General features: G+C 38.4%; 1 protein-coding gene across 9 annotated transcripts in view; it reads right to left on the bottom strand.

The window, feature by feature from the left end:
- The window catches only part of RPRD2 (regulation of nuclear pre-mRNA domain containing 2), a 100,940-nt gene that overhangs the window by 41,891 nt on the left and 37,462 nt on the right, over positions 1-21,587 (bottom strand). For all 9 annotated transcript variants that reach the window (XM_064588458.1, XM_054512641.2, XM_064588459.1 and 6 more), the window contains exon 2: positions 13,571-13,700. In XM_064588458.1, coding sequence (XP_064444528.1) covers positions 13,571-13,700 — 130 coding nt within the window. The remainder of the gene's footprint in view (positions 1-13,570; positions 13,701-21,587) is intronic.

Below are 21,587 nucleotides of genomic sequence, written 5' to 3'. Positions count from 1 at the left end.
CTCACTCAGGACAATCTTTTCTTTACCAAAATCTTATTTCTGGAATGTCATGTCATTTGTCTTATAGGGTCTTAGTAAATATTTGCTAACTAACTGTATGGAAGACTAAATAATAGGTCAACTTAAGGAAAGAGTCAACACTTAAAAAACCTTGGAGCTCAGAAACTGGATAGATTTTATCTCTAAAAACTTGCTATCCTGTCTCCTAAGTGATCCCCATTTATATAACTTTGCTTTTTTATTTGCCTATAACAAATATCTTCCGTAGTGTGTTACTTATCCTTAATTTTATGGTGTCTTCTATAATGCAGAAGTCTAATTTTGATGTCATTAAATTCTTAAGTACTTTTGTTTCTAAGAGCCCCCCCCCTTTTTTGAAGAGAGGGAGTGCAGGGAGGGGCAGACGGAGAGGGAGAGAGAGAATCTTAAGCTGGCTCCACACCCAGTGTGGAGCCTGACTTGGGGCTCGATCTCACAACTGTGAGATCATGACCTGAGCCGAAATCAAGAGTCGGATGCTCAACCAACTGAGCCACCCAGGTGCCCTCTAAAAGAGCTTTTAACCCTTATGGTCATAAAAACATTTGTTTCTAACATTTTAAAGGTTTTTTTTTTTTTTAAAGATTTTATTTTTTGACAGAGACACAGCGAGAGAGGGAACACAAGTAGGGGGAAGTGGGTAGAGGGAGAAGCAGGCCTCCCGTGGAGCAGGGAGCCCAATGTGGGGCTCATGACCTGAGCCGAAGGCAGACGCTTAACGACTGAACCACTCAGGCGCCCCAAAAGTTTTGTCTTATACACTAAGGTAAATTCATTTGGAATATATTTGTGTATATGGTATAGAAAAACATTTAACAATTGTATTTTTTCTGGATGGAAAGCGTATGTCCCAGACTCACTTACTGAAGAGTTCATCTTTCCTCCAATGATTTGTAATGCACCTTCTACCATTTACAAAGGTCCTATATATGCCTGAGTCCATTTCTGGGCTTTCTCTGTTCCTTAAATCTGTCCTTATACTGATACCACATTCTTTTATAATTATAATAGCCAAATAGCTTGCTGTTTATCAACAATCTTGGCTACTCCTAGACACTGAATCTTCTATATGAATTTTATTTTTTAGATTTTATTTATTTATTTAAGAGAAAGAGAGAGCACGAGCAGGGGGAGGAGCAGAGGGAGAGGGAGCAGCAGACTCCTGGCTGAGCAGGGAGCCCGATGTGGGACTTGATCCCAGGACCCCAGGATCATGACCTGAGCCAAAGGCAGACGCTTAACTGACTGAGCCACCCAGGCGCACCCTATATGAATTTTAGAATCAGTATAACAAGTTTCTTAAAATGTCCTATGGGGATTTTTATTAAAATGTACTGTATTTACATGCTGATTATCATCTTTTTGTAACAGTTTGTAATTTTCCCCAGAAAGGTCTTAACATGCTTTTATTCTAGATACTTTACATAGCTTTTGTTGTTACTGTTAATAATATCTGCTTTTCTATTATATTTTGTTTTTTGTTTTTGTTTTTTTAAAGATTTTATTTATTTGACAGGGAGAGACACAGTGAGAGAGGGAACACAAGCAAGGGGAGTGGGAGAGGGAGAAGCAGGCTTCCTGCGGAGCAGGGAGCCCAATGTGGGGCTCGATCCCAGGACCCCGGGATCATGACCTGAGCCGAAGGCAGACGCTTAACGACTGAGCCACCCAGGCGCCCCTTCTATTATATTTTTTAATAGGTTATTTCTATGTATTGAAATGCTACTGAATCTTGATGTTGATTTGTACCCAGCAACCCTGCTAAATCTTTTTTAGTCTGTGAATTCTCTTGGATTTCCTATGAAGATCAGTCTCCATATATCTTTTTACCCTTATATGATCCTACTGATTACATTCTATAGTTCTTCAACAACTACAAATTAGAATTTACAAATTAAGTATAAGGCAAATACCATTCATACTGACATTAAAGGGATAAATGATATTTTGTTGAAACAAATTACAATGTGAGCATGATAATGTATACATTGTTTTTAATTTATCAACCCTATAATACCCTTACTATTTAATTATTTCACCATTTTTCTCCATAGAAACTACTGGAAATATTTTTCATAATGTATGGTGAAATCATTAGTGCCTTCACTTGATGCAAACAATTATGTATATATTAAAGCCATCTTTAATCTGTTCTCATTAGCTTCTCATAAAATAATATCTCATGCCAAAATGCAATCACAACAAAACCCCCAAAAAACAAAGGAAAAAAATGCAATCACAAACACATTAACACAGCCACTGAAAATGAGTTGCAGAACTATTAATATAAGATAATCATACAGCTGATACTAAATATTATACTAAATAATTCAATTACTTTTGAATTATTATAAAATAAAATTAAAAAATTTATTTCTCATAAACTAAGATCCTTTAAACTACATCCATGGACCCACCTAAGAATACCTGGGGCCTGTACTTAAAGACACACTGCTTTTCAGCACTCCACAGTATCTCCATCCCATCCAATCATCAGTCATCCATTGTATAGGCATTTACCAATCACCTAGGAAGTGCCTGGCATTCTGCTGTGAGCAGAAGCTCAAAGTCAGGGGGGCAGAAACTGGTGATAAAAAGCACTTGTATCAATTACAATGTAGTGTGTTAGGTACCAGGATAGAAGAGACAAGGTATAATGGTAGCAAAGAGTAAAAGTTCCTTAATCCAGACTGAAACAAAGAAGTCAGGAAGGGAAAATTTCTTGATACTGAATCTCAAAGAAGGGATGGAGTAAGCAAAATCTTACAGAGCTTATCACCTAAGTGGGACTACTACACTGCTCTATGGTTTCTTATACAAATTGTACTTATAGGCTGCCAGTTCAATTTTCAAAAGGAACAAACTTCTTCTATTTACTCAATACTGCAATTTAAAATTCAGGTTTGGTCCAAGTAAGTCTTTTCTTGTGCTCTATTTCAACCTTTTAAAGTGGTGGGGCTCCTGGGTGGCCCAGTCAGTTCAGCGTCCAACTTGATTTCAGCTTCAGGTCATGATCTTGGCGTCATGAGATCAAGCCCCATGTCAGGCTCTGTGCTCAGCACAGTCTGCCTGTCCCTCTCCCTCCACTCCTCCCCACCGCTTGCATTCTCTCTCTCAAATAAATAAAATCTTAAAGGAAAAAAAATGGTTCCATTTTGAGATTATGAAATGAACATGACAGAAAACCTGCTTAAAACATATATATAAAATTATTCAACATATAATTAAAAAGTGAATACCCAGGTAATCATAAGAAATAAAGCACTGCCAGCTCCCCAGAAGACTCAAGGGCCCCTTCAAAAGCACAATCCCTTTGAACTACCTAAGATGGCAGACTTTTGTGGTAATTGTTTTTTCTTTATGGTTCTAACATGTAGGTATGCATAAATAATAGTTTATTTTTGCCAAATATGAATTTTGCATAAAGGAATCATATATATGCATAAATATTCCTTTGTACTTGCAATCAATATTTTGTGAGATTTATCTATGTTGTTGCCTGTAACTGAAATTCATTAATATTCTTTGCTATCTGGTTATTCCAATATGCCACAACACATTCATTTTACTGCAGAAAAACATCTTGATTGTTTCCAAATTTTTATTACCAGGAACAATGTTGCTATGAAAATTCTCTGCTATTGATTTTGCTGTATCTATGCAAGTTTCTCAGAAGTAAAAGCCTCGGGGTGAAATCCAAAGATCATAGTGTGTACATAACAAACTTTTCAAAAGGAGGTTATTTTATACCAATCAACCCTTAAACCAACAGTATATGAGAGCTTCCACTGTGCCACAGTCCTGTTAATGTTGGTATTGGTGGACTTTAAAATGTATGCCCTATCTGGCAAATAAATGTGCTAGTTATTAATTTACTGCCTCTCACCCATTTTTGTGGTACAGGAGCCAGACTGCAAACTCTATTTCCCCTTGGCTCAGTGTTAGTCTCTGCCAATAGAGGTCCCTAGAGCCTCACTGACAGGCTGGAAGAAGCAGCTGGGATTCTTCTGGTGTTTTGTTCTTAAATGGATCAGCATATAGGCTTCCTGGCAGGGTTTGAGCACAGCCAAATGTTGCTGCTCTTGCAGTCAGTGATGAGTGCCTCCCAGCCAGTCTCTGCCGCTACAATGGCGGGTAGCATATTCTTGCAGCAATCCACTCTTTCCTCAGGTCTGAATTTCAATTGGGAGGAGAGGAGGGCTCTTCCTTCACTTTTCCCTCAGGTCCACAGGTAGTAGCTGCTTTCAGCACATAATATCCCATTACACCTTAGAGTTCCCTTATTCCTTCTAGTAGTAGTCAGCTACTTTTTACCTACTTACCAATTCTTTACATTAAAATTTTCCTTATTTAAATTACTGGTGTGTGGTTTCGCTTTCCTGATTGGAACTTGACTTACACCATATGTAATGATATACATATCTCAGCAGTTCTAAGACTATATGATGTGATATCACAACAGACTGAATGCAGAAGCAGATAAGAGAATTTAACTGTACACTGTTACTACTAGATATTAAAGAGATCTGCAAAAAATGCAAAACACTAGCTCTTAATGAGCTCTTCTCATTAAAAAATTTTTGAAGATTTATTTATTTATTTGAGAGAGAGAGAGAACACAAGTGGGAGGGGCAGAGAGAGAGGGAATCTCAGGCAGACTCTGCTATGCGTGGAGCCCAATGCAGGGCTTGATCCCATGACCATGAGATCACCACCTGAGCCAAAATCAACAGTCTTGACGTTTAACTGTGCCACCCAGGCACCCCTCATTAAATTTTTTTAAAAAGTTTGATTGTTGTTGGTTTTTTTTTTTTTTTTGAGAGGTAGAGGAGGGGCAGAGGGAGAGGGAAAGAATTTTAAGCAGGCTCGGGGCACAATCTCACAACCCTGAGATCATGACCTCATCTAAAATCAAGAGTCAGATGCTTACCCAAATGAGCCACCCAGGTGCCCCAATTATTTGTTTATTGCTTTAAAGGTGATTAATATTTAAACAATTTCTGTTTTAATTTCTAATATGATAAGTGCCAGGTAAAACCTTCTAATTTTTTTTTTGTCTTTTTCATGTTATTTTGTTATTCTTTGTATTTCTGGGTATGAGCCCTTTGTTGACTGCACTGCAGACACTTTCTCCCACTCTGTGGCTTGTCTTTTCACTCTTTATGGTGTCTTTCAATAAATAAAAGGTCTTTGTTTTAAAGTAGTCGAATTTAGGGGCACCTGGGTGGCTCAGATGGTTAAGCGTCTGCCTTCGGGTCTCAGGTCATGATCTCAGGGTCCTGGGATCAAGCCCCGCATCGGGCTCCTGCTCAGCAGGGAGTTTGCTTGTCCCTCTCCCTTTGCCTCTGCTGTTCGTGCTCTCTCTCTCACTCTCAAATGAATAAAAAAAAAAATCTTAAAAAAAAAAAAAAAGTCAAATTTATCTATCTTTTGAGGTAAGGTCATGAGATATTCTCCTTCAAAAGGATTTATAGCTTTTTAAATTTCCTTTAATTTTAAGTTCCTCTTTTTTTTTTTTAAGTACATTCCATGCCTAGCATGGAGCCCAACACAGGGCTTGAACTCACGACCCTGAGAACAAGACCTGAGCCAAGATCAAGAGTTGGATGTTTAACTGACTGAGCCACCCAGGCGGCCCTAGTTCTTTTGTGTTTGTCTTTAACATGCAACTAATTTTTGTGTACGGTATGAATGAGATCTAATTTTATATATATACACATAGAGATGGGATCTAATTTTATATACATATACATAAATAGCCAATTGCCTGAGCAATAGTTGTAAGAAAAAAGTTCCTTTCCACTACCTATAGTTTCATACACAGATCTAGTATATACATACATTGGTCTGTGTCTAGACTTTGTATTATGTTCTATCAGTTTCTGTGGCTATCTTGGGCTAATACCATACTGCTTTATTTATTACAGGTTTATAATAAGGCTTGAAATCTGGTAAAGCCAGTCCCTCCACCTTGTTATTCTTCAGCAGTTTCTGGCTTTCTCTTTCTGGGGGAGGGGAAGGAGAATTCTTTGCACTTCCACATAAAATTCAGAGCCAATCTGTAGAAAGGGGGGAGGGTGCCTTTACTGAGATCTTAATTAAGATTGCACTGGATTGGGGCACCTGGCTGGCTCAGTCCGTGGAGCATGTTGACTCTTGATCTCAGGGTTGTGAGTTTGAGACTCATGCCGGGTGTAGACATTACTTAAAAAGTAAAATCTTAAAAAAAAAAAAAAAAATTGCACTGGATTTATAAATCAATTTGGGAAGAACTGACATTGTTAAATACTGAGTGTTCCCTATCCACAAATACCTATTTAGGTTTTCTACAATGTTTCTCAATTATGTTTTATAAATTTCTCCATAGAGATCTTACACAACTTTTGTTAAGATTTTTTTACACACAGTTAATCCTCATTAATCTCAATCCTGGATTCCCTATTTGCAAATTCACCTACTTGCTAAAATGCACTGTTATCATTAACCAGCCTTTTTTCTTTTGTCCTGTCCTTTAGCTTTTATTATCATATAAGTAATAATTTTAATTTAATAGACTTTATTTTTTAGAGGCATTAACCAGTCTTTTATTTTATTTTATTTATTTATTTTTTTAAAAGATTTTATTTATTTATTTGAGAAAGAGAGAATGAGAGACAGAGAGCACAAGAGGGAAGAGGGTCAGAGGGAGAAGCAGACCCCCTGCTGAGCAGGGAGCCTGATGTGGGACTCAATCCCAGGACTCCGGGATCATGACCTGAGCCGAAGGCAGTCGCTTAACCAACTGAGCCACCCAGGCGCCCAACCAGTCTTTTATTTTTAAAAAAATTTCTTTGGGGGGCACCTGGGTGGCTCAGTCGTTAAGCGTCTGCCTTCGGCTCAGGTCATGATCCCAGGGTCCTGGGATCAAGCCCCGCATTGGGCTCCCTGCTGGGCGGGAGGCCTGCTTCTCCCTCTTCCACCCCCTCTGCTTGTGTTCCCTCTCTCACTGTGTCTCTCTCTGTCAAATAAGATGAAATCTTTAAAAAATAATAAATAAATAACAAACATGGAAAGGAATTTGTTAAATTATATAGTAATATGAAAACTTTTTTTTTTTTTTTAAAGATTTTATTTATTTATTTGACAGAGAGAGACACATTGAGAGAGGAGCACAGGCAGGGGAGTGGAGGGGGGAGAGGCAGGCTTCCCGCTGAGCGGGGAGCCCGATGCGGGGCTCGATCCCAGGACCCTGGGACCATGACCTGAGCCGAAGGCAGACGCTTAACGCCTGAGCCACCCAGGCGCCCCTGAAAACATTTTTTTAAAGAATTATCAGAGCAATGATTTGGTAACATGAATTTGTTAATAATAATAGTAGGAGTAATCATCATTATCAACCTCATCATCAAAGTAGCAGCTAACATTTATTAGGTGCTTATTATATGCCACTCACTATTCTAAGCACTCACTCTACATCACAGTATTTACTCATTTAGTAGTTCCCAGACTCTGTGGGGTGGGTACTATTATTGGCAGATTTATACAGATTAAAAAAAAAAACAACTGACGCCGATATCAGACAATAAGAAAGTAGTTAGAAAGCTATTATAAAAATATAAACATATCAAGTAGAGATGATAATGGGAAATTTAAAGAGAAAGAGAAAAGGAGAAAGAGGGTGCCTGGGTGGCTCAGTTGGTTAAACGACTGCCTTCAGCTCAGGTCATGACCCCGGAGTCCTGGGACCGAGTCCCGCATCGGGCTCCTTGCTTGGCAGGGAGTCTGCTTCTTCCTCTGACTCTACCCCCTCTTGTGCTCTTTCTCTCTCTCAAATAAAAAAAATAAAAATCTAAAAAAATAAAAAAGAAAAAAAAAAGAAAAGGAGAAAGAAACAGTCTCTGGTAAGTGACTAAGAAATGAAGGGACAAGAATTTAAAATTTACTAAGGGGCAGACTGTATTGTAAAACAGAAATAACAGAAGACTAGGGGCACCTGGGTGGCTCAGTCATTAAGCATCTGCCTTCGGCTCAGGTCATGATCCCAGGGTCCTGGGATCGAGCCCCGCATCAGGCTCCCTGCTCCACGGGAAGCCTGCTTCTCCCTTTCCCACTCCCCCTGCTTGTGTTCCCTCTCTCACTGTGTCTCTCTCTGTCAAATAAATAAATAAAATCTTTAAAAAAAAAAAAAAAGAAAGAAAGAAATAACAGGAGACTAAGAGTCAGAAAAATCTCAGTTCTATTCTCACCTCTTTCACTAAATTGACATTTTACTTTGGGCAATTTCTTTTTAGACAATTTCTTAACTGCTCTGGGCTTCAGTTTTCTCATTTTATAAAAAGAAAGAATAAAATCCAATTTGCTTACCTGCAAAGTTGGTTACTGTGAGTTTTAAATACCATTTGTATAACAATTTTCAATTTATAACCTATTTTCACACAAACTGTGGGAGCAGGGCTTTATACAAATGTAAGGTATATTATTGTTTTAGATGTTCTGAGCTGAATATCATCATATAATAATGAGGTAGTAATTCACAAAAAGAAGTTGAAGACATGGTCAAAAAAAAAGAGGGGGGGGGCCACCTGGCTGGCTCAGTTGGTAGAGCATGTGATGCTTGATCTTGGGGTTGTAAGTTCGAGCCCATATTGGGTGTAGAGATTACTTAAAAATAAAATCTTTAAAAACAAAACATCAAAAATCTAGATGCAGTTATAGTAGTTAATAGGATAATATGAGCAAGAGTTTAATCCATGAGTAGATAAATCTCCAAGAGAATGCATGTAATGAGAGAAGAAATGCAGCAGTCAGTTTAGTTAGAAAACTGGGGCACCAGGATGGCTCAGTCAGTTAAGCGTCAGACTCTTGGTTTTGGCTCAGGTCATGATCTCAGGGTCATGAAATCAAGCCCCGAGTCAGGCTCCATGCTCAGCACGGGGTCTGTTTGCGATATTCTCTCTCTCTCTCTCTCTACACCCCCCTTCCCTGTCCCCTACTTGTGCACACGCACGCATACTTTCTCTCCCTCAAAATGAATAGATCTTAAAAAGAGAGACAGAGAGAGAGAGAAAGAGAGAAAAAACTGCCCAAATCCAAACTCCCAAGTGGTTTTATGACAGAATCCGTTCTTACGGTGGGTTTACTTCAGAGTACCAAGCTCATTGTTTCCCCCAAATCTGTCATGACATCTTTTCCCAACAAAGGTCAGACATGCATGCAATTTTCTCTACACCCTTAAGAATCAAAAGAACATATTAAGCTCTAATGATAACAACTAGTCTAAATTCACTTTTCAGCTCAATAGAGAATTTTATTTTTTTTAAAGATTTTATTTATTTGACAGAGAGAGACACAGCGAGAGAGGGAACACAAGCAGGGGGAGTGGGAGAGGGAGAAGCAGACTTCCCGCGGAGCAGGGAGCCCGATGTGGGGCTCGATGTGGGGCTTGATCCCAGGACTCTGGGATCATGACCTGAGCTGAAGGCAGATGCATAATGACTGAGCCACCCAGGCGCCCTGCTGCTCCTTTTAGATGGGTTCTTCTTCAATTCAACCCACCTCACTCATCTATGTGACCTGCCTGGAACCTCTAGTCATTTGCCCCTCCTGAATTAAAGGGATTAAAACAACAGTCTTAAGAGAAAAGAATTCACAAGAGGGTAGAAATGAATCTAAAGTATATTTGTGAACAGAAATTTAAAAGAGGGTAGTAGTGGTTGGGATGGGGATGTTTATGGAATACTAAAACTCGTATCTTACTATCCCCTCATTTATCATATACTGTGTAATTAATTTCTTTATAACCAAGAATATATTGTTTCAATGATATAGTCTTCTACTTCTGCTTCTATTGGAGTTTTAAAATATACATTAATAACTGATAGGGGAAATCTAGCCTTACTATTCTTTAAAACAATTATGTATTTAATCCTTCCACATTAAACCCTATTAAGATTTTGACTGAGATTACAATGAATTTATAGATTATATACTGGGAATCATATTTTTAACAATACCAAATCTTTCTCTTCAAAATGGTACATAATGTATCTTTTCTTTTATCCAGATCTTTAATACCCTTTAGTAAAGTCCAAAAGCTTTCTTTATAAAACCCTTAACATACTTACTACATTTACTCTTGAGTGGGATCTCTTTTATTCTGGGAAGGGCAGAACTTTTTGTTGCAAAAGGAATCTTTTCTCCTAATTACATTTTTTTTTTTAAAGGGAGGTTTTCTTTCTTTCTTTTTTTTTTTTAATTTGATTTATTTATTTGTGAGAGAGAGTACAAGCAGGGGGAGCAGCAGGGAGAGGGAGAAGCAGGCTCCCGCGGAGCAGAGAGCCCGACGTGGGGCTCGATCCCAGGACCCCGGGATCACAACCCGAGCCGAAGGCAGATGCTTAACCAACTGAGCCACCCAGGCGCCCCCCTAATTACATTTTTAAATTGGTTACAGCTAGCACTTGAACTTGAATCTAACTATTTAAATTACCTCTCTTATTAGTTCACTTTTACGTAAGCTGGGGGTCGGCAAACTATGAACGTCAGGCCAGCTGCCTATTTTTGTAAATAAAGTTTTACTGGAACACAGCCACACCCACTTGTTTACCTGCTATCTATAGCTGCTTTCATGCTAGAATAGCAGAACTGAGTAGTGGCAACAGAGATCCTATGGCCTACAGAGCCTAAAATACTTGCTACCTGGCCCTTTATAGAAAAAGGCTGCCCATCCCTGATGTAGGTAATCATATTATTTGCAAATGATGACAATCCTGTCTCTTCTGAATGTATTCTTTTTATTTACTTATTTAGAAATGAATGGGATCTCCAGCATAATGGCCAATATGAATGATGTCAGAAGGCATCCCTGTCTTGGAATGCTTTTACAGTTTCACTCTTAAGTCTTATGCTTACTACAGGTTTCTGAAGATACCCTCTTCGAGTTAAAAACACTTTTGGGGGGCCCTGGGTGGCTCAGTCATTAAGGGTCTGCCTTTGGCTCGGGTCATGATCCCAGGGTCCTAGGATAGAGCCCCGCATCGGGCTCCCTGCTCTGCGGGAAGCCTGCTTCTCCCTCTCCCACTCCCCCTGCTTGTGTTCCCTCTCTGGCTGTCTTTCTGTCAAATAAATAAAACCTTAATAAATAAATAAATAAATAAATAAATAAATAAATAAATAAATAAATAAAAATAAAAACACTTTTGGCACTGGGGTGCCTCAGATGGTTGAGCATCTGCCTTTGGCTCAGGTCATGATCCCAGGGTCCTGGGATTGAGCCCTTAATTAAGTTGGGCTCTCTGCTCAGCGGGCAGTCTGCTTGTCCCCCTTCCTCTGCCTCCCCCTGCTCATGCTCTCTCAAAATAAATAAAATCTTAAAAAAACAAACAAACAACATTTTCAGCACTTGAAATTTTAATTTAAAGGACTGAACTTGCAGTGCCTGGTAGCTCAGGTGGTTAAGTGTCTGACTTCAGCGCAGGTCATGGTCAGGGTCCTAGGATGGAGCCCTGTGTGTGGCTTCACACTCAGAAGGAGTCTCTTCTTGTCCTTCTCCCTCTGCCCCTCTCCCTCTCAAATAAATAAATAAGATCTTTAAAAAATAAAAAAATAAAGGACTGAACTTTATGTCCTTCCACCTTTTTCTGTGAAATCACTTACAGTAATATAAAGCAGTTGTTTTAAAAAATATCTTTGCCTAGTAAAATAAAAGCTGACAACCCTATATTAACCCATGAACTAGGTCACAAAGTCTAAGTCTAGGAAACACTAGGTTAAGTTATAATAAGACTATAGTGAGGGGCGCCTGGGTGGCTCAGTCATTATGCATCTGCCTTCAGCTCAGGTCATGATCCCAGGGTCCTGGGATTGAGCCCCACATCGGGCTCCCTGCTCCGCGGGAAGCCTGCTTCTCTCTCTCCCACTCCCCCTGCTTGTGTTCCCTCTCTCACTGTCTCTCTGTCAAATGAATAAAATCTTAAAAAAAAAAAAAAAAAAAAGACTATAGTGATATTTACAGCAGAAACTCTAAGTAGAGACCATCCAGCATGCTGCTTTTCTTACTCTAAATTATACTGGGTTTATATATGCAAAGAAACAACACAGATTGTGGTTAAATGGCAAAGAAAGTGGGCTTTGGGGTCTAGACAGGCTTGGGTGGGAATTGTCCCTCCCTCCCCCCAACCCTGCCAGCTGTGAGAACTCAGGCAAGCCACTGAATCTCTCTAAACCACTTTCCTCCTCCTTAAATGGGGACAACAGCAGTAGCCACTTTAAAAAGTTGCTCTCAGGATTCAATGACTTAAAGCATACAAAGCACTCTGTATAATATCTGGTCAATTACAAGTGTTCAATAAACACTAGGTGTTATTGTTATTATTTTATATACTTCTTTTCTTTCTTTTTTTTTTTTAAGATTTTATTTTTAAGTAATCTCTACACCCATTGTAGGGCTTGAACTCACAATCCTGAGATCAACAGTCCCATGCTCTACCGACTGAGCCAGGTGGGCACCCCTATTTTATGTTCTTCTGACATGTGTATAAATCTTTTAGTACATTCACGTAGAACCAAAATAAACACCTCAAGTTAATAATCCAAAGGAAGGAAAAAGGATCATTCAATTTTGAATGGGTTAGTACCAACAAATGGACAGATAATGTAAAATATTCACATATTTATATAAATATATAACATGCTAATCAATATATAATTTGAGGAAATACTTAGCAATTTTGATTGTTCTACATAATTATTTATCCTCCAATCATGTATGTATATCTCTTGCACCAAATAAACAACTTGCAAATATGGATGAAACACAAGGAAGACACTATTAATATAGAGTAAAAATAACATCAAATTAAGTATTCCAGCACTTTGGGAAATGCTGGGGACAATTTCATTAAGGATGGAATAAATCAATATGAAGTTCGGAATAAAAATTTCCACTTCTCTTTAATTACACAGAATCATAGAAGGGGCAAGATTTCAAGAAGACTGAAAGATGAAAGGAAATGTGTAAAAAAATATATGAAAACAGAAGAAGCAATTGGAAAGAAGTACCAACCAAAGAGTATAACCAGGAGATATATACGGTCAAGGTAGGAGAGAAGAGGCAGAGACTAAATAACAAGCTTTCTTTTTTTTTTTTTTTAAAGATTTTATTTATTTGACAGAGAGAGACACAGCGAGAGAGGGAACACAAGCAGGGGGAGTGGGAGAGGGAGAAGCAGGCTTCCCATGGAGCAGGGAGCCCGATGCGGGCTCGATCCCAGGACCCTGGGATCATGACCTAAGCTGAAGGCAGACGCCCAACGACTGAGCCACCCAGGTGCCCCAATAAATAAAATCTTAAAAAAAAAAGAGAGAGAAGAAAGAATGTTTAAAAGAAAAATGTGTGTATTAGTGGGAAAGTTACACGAACAATTTGGGCAAAATATCCTTGGATCTTCAAACATGTACAACTATTAACAGTTCTTACTGACAGGTAAAAAGGAAAACTAAAATTCTTAATGATCTAAGCTTAGATCCCCAAAAGCAGTAAGAATTTACTTACTTCACTAGAGCAGCTGCTTCAGGAAGGACATCAGCAAATGATTCACGGAAAATGATTGCGTTTTTCCTTTTGCAGTTCTGTATGACATCATTGGCAAGGTAAAAGAGATTCAAACGGTGGGGATAGGCAGCTAGAGATGACAAAAGAAAATAAATAAAACCAAATGAGTCAAATTATACTTTGTTCAACTTATTCCAAATACAGTGTTCTCAAACTGTGTAACCACTATTACATGGGTGGAGAATAGATAAACAGACAAATGAACTAATGGATCAATTTATTGAAACTAGTGTCTAAAAACACTGAGGTTAATTTTCTGTTCAAGGTGCTCCCTGAATAGATTTCCACTTCACTTTATAGATGTTTGGCACTAAAAAACTCATTAACTCTGGAGAAGCTAAAATAAAACAAAACTGTTCTCCCAAACATTTGGAAAGAATGTTTGAAGAGCTCACCTTGTTGCAAAAACACTAGGGTTAGTGAAAGAACATGGGCTTTAGAACCACCCAGAATGTGACCTTAGGCAAACTGCTTAACCTCCTCTACATTATTATTGTAGATAGATTCTTTTCATCAACTAGTCCAGATACTACTCAGGTACACCTAAATCCTGCCATCTAACCAGAAGCAACACTCTGCTCCAGCACTAGGTCCTGGGAAATAAGTAATCTGATCCCATACATACACACACGAAGGTCAAGTTTTTCAAAGGTCCAAAACAAGGCCCAATCAATTTGCTTTCTGGAACCTCAGGCAAAACCACCCCAAGTTTCATTATATCCTCGACAATTTTAACGCCCATTTGGATGATTCATCACGTTTTCCAGTCTCTCAAAATCTTGATCTTAAATTCAGTGACTTCCAAGAACCACTCCTCTGCACATTTTAAAATCCCCTTTTTTGACCACAGCCTCTCATTCCCCTTATATTTGTTACTTTATTATTTTTTATTATGTTAGTCACCGTATTTGTCACTTTTATCAAGATCTCAGTTCTAAATTTTTCCTAACTTTACAGTCACTTTTAGTACTCAATTTTTTCTCTACCAATTCCACAGTCTTTGATCTATTATTTAAACCACTTTTTTTTTGAAAGAGAGAGAATGTACGTGCCTGAAAGCAGAGGGACGGAGAATCCTAAGCAGGGTCTATGTCCAGCACAGAGCCTGACTCGGGTCTCGTTCTCACAACCCCGAGATCATGACCTGAGCCAGTATCAAGAGTCAGCCGCTTAACCTACTGAGCCACCCAAGCACCCCTTAAACTATTAAAATACTCTTTTATTAAAACCTTCATTTTCTTTTCCTCCCCCATCCCCCCGATTTAGCCTTTCTATCACATGCATTCGACAAAATCCTAAATCTAGATCAACCTAACTGAATGCCTTTACTTCACTTTTATTTCTACTCCTGGGTTCTGCTGAAGAAAAATCATACCAGGAGGACTGAAACCATATAAATCTAGTCTCCTTCAGCTGGGCCCTCAACATTACAATGCTATAGTCCTTCCATATGTTCTTCATTATCATCAGAAATCATATGGAAATTCTATTCTCTTTAAAAAAAATGTATCCATATTTAAACCCAACCAAATCAACTTACCTGAGTTAGTTAAGATCTTTCAGATTCAAGTATCTCAAAGAGTTCGCACTGTCTCCACTTTAACTCCTATTAACTCCATAACTATAGGAGCTACTTTTGTTTGTACTTAAAATATGCAATCTACTATGCTCAAGAGCTTTATATAAATTATGCCATCTCACTTATGTTGCCACCGCTCCACTTAAACAGGAATTACCAATAAATTCCAACTTATTAAACCTGATGAAAATTTTTAAAATGTTATTTCTTTGTGGCTTTTGGCACACAGAATAATCTGTTCTGGTAATTCCTCTTGGTTTCTGTCTTACCCACTTTCCTGGTTTTCCTACCTCTCCCATTCCTTCTCCATATATACATGGTGAGCATGTGTAGATAGGCAGCTCCACCTGTGACCATCCTCCTTTAAATGTTGAAGTTCCCCAGCATTCTCTCCTGAGCACTCTTCTCCATTCACCCATGGCATCATGTTTTAAGATTTCAGGTTTTAAGTTAGTTTGTTCCACTCCTGACTGTCCCTTATTAGCTTTAAACACTACTTAACTCTTCTGTATGACACTTTCTTTTTCTTTGTAAAATGACAACCTCACAGGGTTGTTACAAGAATTAAATGAAACAATGTATATAAAGCATTCAGGACAGTGCTTAGCACACAGAAAATGACATGCGATCAGCATAACCATCCACTTCCACAGCTTTAACTCCCACCACCTATGCATCAATGACTCCCATGTCTATGGATACCAAGCCTGGATTTCCCTTTATCAGTCAAAGCACACATCCATGTTCAAGTCTCAGAGGCACGTTGAGCTTGATTTTTCAATATTAGTAATCGTCCTCCTCTTCCATCTGTTACTGCTCTTGTATTTAGCCAGAATTTTAGCAATCTTTCTTGACTCTTCCTCCTCCCTACCTGACCCTTACATCTGATACATCTCCAAGTCCAGCCAATTTTGTCTCAAATAGTATCTGTAAAATTTATCTCTTTTCCTTCTCTTCCTACTATTGCTCTTCGCTGGGTTCATTACCTTTGACCTTTACTACTGCAGTACCGTCCTAACTGGTTATCTTGCCTCTAGACTTAGTCTCCTCAAATTTACTCTCTAAATTGCTAAATTCACTTCTAATATGCAAACATTATCCAATTTGTTTCTCATATCAAATCCATCAATGATTTCCAAATGCTTACTAGAAAACGCCTGAACACCTTTGTCTCCATTTATGATCTGGAGCTTACCTTCTCTTTCAGTCTCATCTCTTCCCTTTCAAAGTTCTATCTTTAATGAAATACAGTTCCCAGAAACCTTGCACATGGACTCTCTTTCTCTCTTGGAATTTTCCTTTTCTAGGATATCCCATCCTGAGTATCTTGTGTTTTCTACTCATCCATAGAAGTCCAAAATATTAAACTTAATTCATGTCAGATTTTGCCCCCCATCTTATCACTACTTCTTCCCCAAACAAACCACCTCCAACTATTTTGAGGCAACTTCTTCCCAATGCAAACCCTACCTACACTCTATAGTCAAATCACTACAGAAAGTCAGGAGGAAATGAGAGAAATTGGCTGAGGTAGTCTGAGAAGACGCCTGAAGACAGTGGGATTTGAGAAGACCCATCTTGAATGCTTTTCCAAACCTTCTGCAACCTAGTTCTTGCTTACTTGTTTAGCCTCAACTTTAGCCACTCTCCCTTAAAGCTGCAGTTTAGTGAACTATACTTTGTTCTCAAAGCCAAGCCCCACCTCCTTCCCTTATCTTGCCGCCCATTTTAACAGGCTAATTCTTTTTCTTCGTTCAACTCTCCACTTATGTATCACATCTTCCATGTAGCTTCCCCTGACTCTGTAAGATGCCTTTAGTGCATCCTGAAGGTACACGTGTCATACACTTATCACATTGTAGTGTACTTGACTGTATCTTCCACTAGAGTATAAGCTCCCTAAAGGCTGGAATTCTGTCTTGTTTACTGCTATGACCTCAATTACTGAGTATCTGGCAGGTGTTCAAATAATATTAGTTAAATGTCTGATGAAGAAGTTAAATTTTTGTAGACAGGAAGAAAGGGGAAGAGCACTCCAGCAAGAAAAGTCATGAGTAAAGGTGCTGAAAAGGATTGTGCAATGAGTGTCTTTTGTTTTGCAGAAGGGAAAAAATTAGGCTAGATTTTTAAGCTTATTTAATAATACTTACAGTATTTTCTATGTGCTAGACACTGTTTTAAAGATGATACTAATATTAACTGATATCCTTACAACAACCCTATGAGGTCGGTACTGTTACCTCCATTTAAGAGATGGAATGATGTGAACTGTCACATCTAGTAGGTACTGAAACTGAAATTTAAATATAGACAGTTGGATCGAAAGTCTACATTCTTAAATACTACCTACCTATTTCTACTTGTGTCTGACCAGAAAGGTTTGGCTGGAGGAACAGTGGAAGAATAGGCAAAGATAACAAATTCTGATGGTTACTAAATATTGAGCTAAGAAAGTTTTAGCCTTTACTCTGTGGCTAATAAGAAACCATGAAAAGTTTTTATATAGAAGGGTGTTTTAGAAAAAGCTGCAGATAATTTTATTGTTAGAAATAATAAAAAGAGCTAATAACACTGCAAGGAAGCAACCAGACAAATCTATAAAGTGAGATATTCTGCAGGGCAACTGGCCCAGTCTCATCAACAAATCAGTGGCATGAAATGTAATGGAGAGATTAAGGGACTCAAGGGACAAAGTAATCTGATATAATTAATCTCTATCCCTAAATTGCACATAGGTTTGGACTAACCACCTGTAAATGACATTTCTGGATCAACGAAAGAAATCTGAATATGGTCTGGGATTAGATAAAATGAAAATTTACTGGGCACCTGAGTGGCTCAGTCAGTTAAGCATCTGCCTTCAGCTCAGGTTATGATCCCAGACTCCTGGGATCGATTCCCACATCGGGCTCCCTGCTCAGTGAGGAGTCTGCTTCTCCCCCTCCTTCCCACTTGTGCTCTCTCTCACTTGCTATCTCTGTCTCTCTCAAATATTTTTTTAAAAAATGAAAATTTACTGAAATGGAAATAAAAAACCATTAAATGAAAAAAGTAGTTAACTACAGAGTGATTTCATATTAGAAAAAAAAATCTGTGAAAGAGATCAGAAAGGATATGGAATTAACTTTTTTTTTTAAGATTTTATTTATTTATTTGACAGAGAGATAGACAGAAGAGCACAAGCAGAGGGAGTGGCAGAGGGAGAGGGAGAAGCAGGCTCTGCACTGAGCAGGGAACCCGATGCGGGACTTGATCCCAGGACCCTGAGATCATGACCTGAGCCAAAGGCAGACGCTTAACCATCTGAGCCACCCAGGCGCCCCTGGAATTAACTTTTAATAGTATTGATCTCTATTTTCCTTTTCCTTGCCTCTATTCTAAATCTAATCCTAACAATACATATTTGCTGCTTTCATAATAGGCTATAAGGAAATATAAGCATTTTGGCCCCAAAAGTTGAACTAGTTGTCTTGAAGTAATCTGCATTTCAGCCTGGACCTCTCCTTTGAACCGTAGACTCAAATATCCAACGTAGACTCAAACATCCAACTACTTTCCCAACATCTCCTCTTGCATGTCTAATACACAGCTCAGATTCAACACATGACCTTCTGCTCTCTTCCTCCAAACTGTCTCCTCCTATAGCCTTCTCCATCTCAGTAAATGGCATTTCTTCTGGTGGCTTTTTTCAGCCAAAAATCTTGAGTCATTCTTGACTAGTCATTCTTTCATACCCCACATCCAAACTCGCAGTGCAGATCTCATTAATGCTACTTTCGAAATAGATACAGACTTAGGAAATTACAAATGTGGAAAGGGAGAAGATCCTGTTGTGGGGCACCTGGGTGCTCAGTTGGTTAAGCGACTGCCTTCGGCTCAGGGCATGATCCTGGAGTCCCAGGATTGAATCCCGCATTGGGTTCCCTGCTCAGCAGGGAGTTTGCTTCTCCCTCTGACCCTCCCCCCTCTCATGTGCTCTCTTTCTCTCTTTCATTCTCTCTCTCTCAAATAAATAAATAAAATCTTAAAAAAAAAAATAAACCCTGTTGTGCTGGACTGTAATTGGAAGTCTTGGTGTAAGCCTCATAGTTAAATATAGAAATATAAGGGGGATGAATGTGTGTGTATATGTATATGTGTAAATACAACTATTTCCTAATCTCCATTGACAAGTCTAGAAGTAATAATATCCCAATATCTAATATCTAGATCTTGGTTTCAAAGAAGAACCAGGGCTTCTTGGCGAAATGGCTGATTCCACACCAGGAAAGAAAGTTCAAGAGCTTGGAACATATTGCACCAGAAAGTAAAAAAGTGCTCAAAGTATGATGTCAGAAGGACACAGGCACTAGCTTCAAGGGGTTCCCAATGGCCAAATCTATGGAATGGACAAGTGTCAAAATCAATAATAGTAAATGATTATAAGCACTGAATAAAATAGCAATCCATGAATACATACTGATGTAAACAAACAGGTGAAGGGGGGAAGCTCTGCCTTATAATCAATCAAATGAAAACCAATAAATATATAAGGAATGATGGCGTTTAAAAAAACAGCATTTGGCAAGCATCACAGTTAAGAACTGACTCAAGCAACAATAATCAATAGATGCTAAAAAGCTAGCAAGAGAAAGTTTAATGCAGAACAGGAATTTATAAAGTCTCAAACTACTTCCCCCCAAAATACTCATTTACTTTACAGTGGAGAAACCTCACAGGCAAAAACCATCTCACCAAGTGATAAAAGTTAACATCACTATTATGGGGCATATCGACATTATATTCCTCCAAATATAGTAAGAACACAGTATCATTTCTGCAGTATGTCTGTCCAAAACTGCATAACGTGAATCTAACAATAAGGAAAAATAAAATACAAATTTATGGATAGTTTTTAAGTTACTGGTCCATATCCTTCAAAAATGGCAAGGTCATGAAAGATAAGGAAAGACTGTTCAGACTGAAGAAAAATAAGACATGACAACTAACTGCAACACATGACCCTGGACCTTTAAAGACCATTACTGGGATAACTGGTAAAATTTAACCATAGTCAGCATCTGGGTGGCTCAGTCAGTTAAGCATCTGACTCTTGGTTTTGGCTAAGGTCATGATCTCAGAATCGTTGAGATCAAGCGCCCTCTCAGGCTCTGCACTCAGCAGAGTCTGCTTGAGATTCTCTCCCTCTGCCTCTCCTGGCTGATGCATCCCTGCTCCTCTCTCTCATAAATAAATGCATACATAAAATCTTAAAACATATAATATATATGTAAATAAATAAATAAATAAATAAATAAATGTCAAGAAGAGAGCTTTCACCAGAAACCTTGATCTTGTTATTGAACCTTGAGCTTGGGCTTTCCACATTTCACTTCAGAAATGTAAGAAAATACATTTCTGTTGTTTAAGCCACATGGTTTGTGGTGTTTTATTATGGTAACCCAAGGTTATGAATGCAACTATAAGGAGAATAGCTTTTTTTTTAAAGGAAATGGACAATGAAGTATTAAATAGGGCATCATGTCTGCATAATACTCTCAAATAGTTTAGCGAAAAAAAATGTGTGTGCATGGAGATAGTAATAAGAGAGCAAACAGAGATAAAACGTTAATTACTAGGGAATCTGGGGGAAAGGTACACAGGAGATCTTTGCAATATATCACAACTTTAAATTTGAAATGATTTAAAACTAGCAAATTAAAAAAAAACTGGAACTCTAACTACTACTTACCATTGTATTGGTCTAACACATAGTATGCTTTCAGAATGAATACATTAGAAAGAAAGAGAACAAAATACAATGAAAAGAAGAAAAGGAATGAAAAACGAGTAGTCTTCTATTCAGTTTGGTTCATAATCCCAGAGGGCAGCTGGCTTATATGTAACTATAAAGGATAGGCTTCATTTAAGGTACGGTTAGGTATTCTAGAGGTTGTTGCAGAAGATCATTTAGGTATAAAATCAGTGTTCTCACAATAGCAATTCCTCAACAATCTAGAAACTAAGAACTCAACCCTCTTTTTATAATTATGAAGAAGGGGAAAGAGACTGACAATAGGAAAAGATGGGCCAGGGCGCCTGGGTGGCTCAGCTGGTTAAGCATCTGACTTTGGCTTAGGTCATGATCTCAGAGTCCTGGGATCTAGCCCGCCCTAGGTGGGGAGTCTGCTTATCCTAATTCCTCTCCCTCTGCCCCTCTCCCTGCTCTTGCGCCAATAAATAAATAAAATCTTTTAAAAAAGGAAAAGATGGGCCACTGATTGATTTAAAAAAATAAGTAAATTATTCAAAATAAACCTGCTAACCTAGCGGCAAAAGGGTTAGATGATTTTTTTTTTTAAAGATTTTATTTATTTGACAGAGAGAGAGAGAGAGCAC

The sequence above is a fragment of the Mirounga angustirostris genome, unplaced genomic scaffold (genome assembly GCF_029215605.1).
Source record: "Mirounga angustirostris isolate CCGP_5_RB_7025 unplaced genomic scaffold, mMirAng1.0.hap1 SCAF_4, whole genome shotgun sequence".
NCBI lineage: Eukaryota > Metazoa > Chordata > Mammalia > Carnivora > Phocidae > Mirounga > Mirounga angustirostris.
This window is presented reverse-complemented; position numbering and strand designations above follow the sequence as displayed.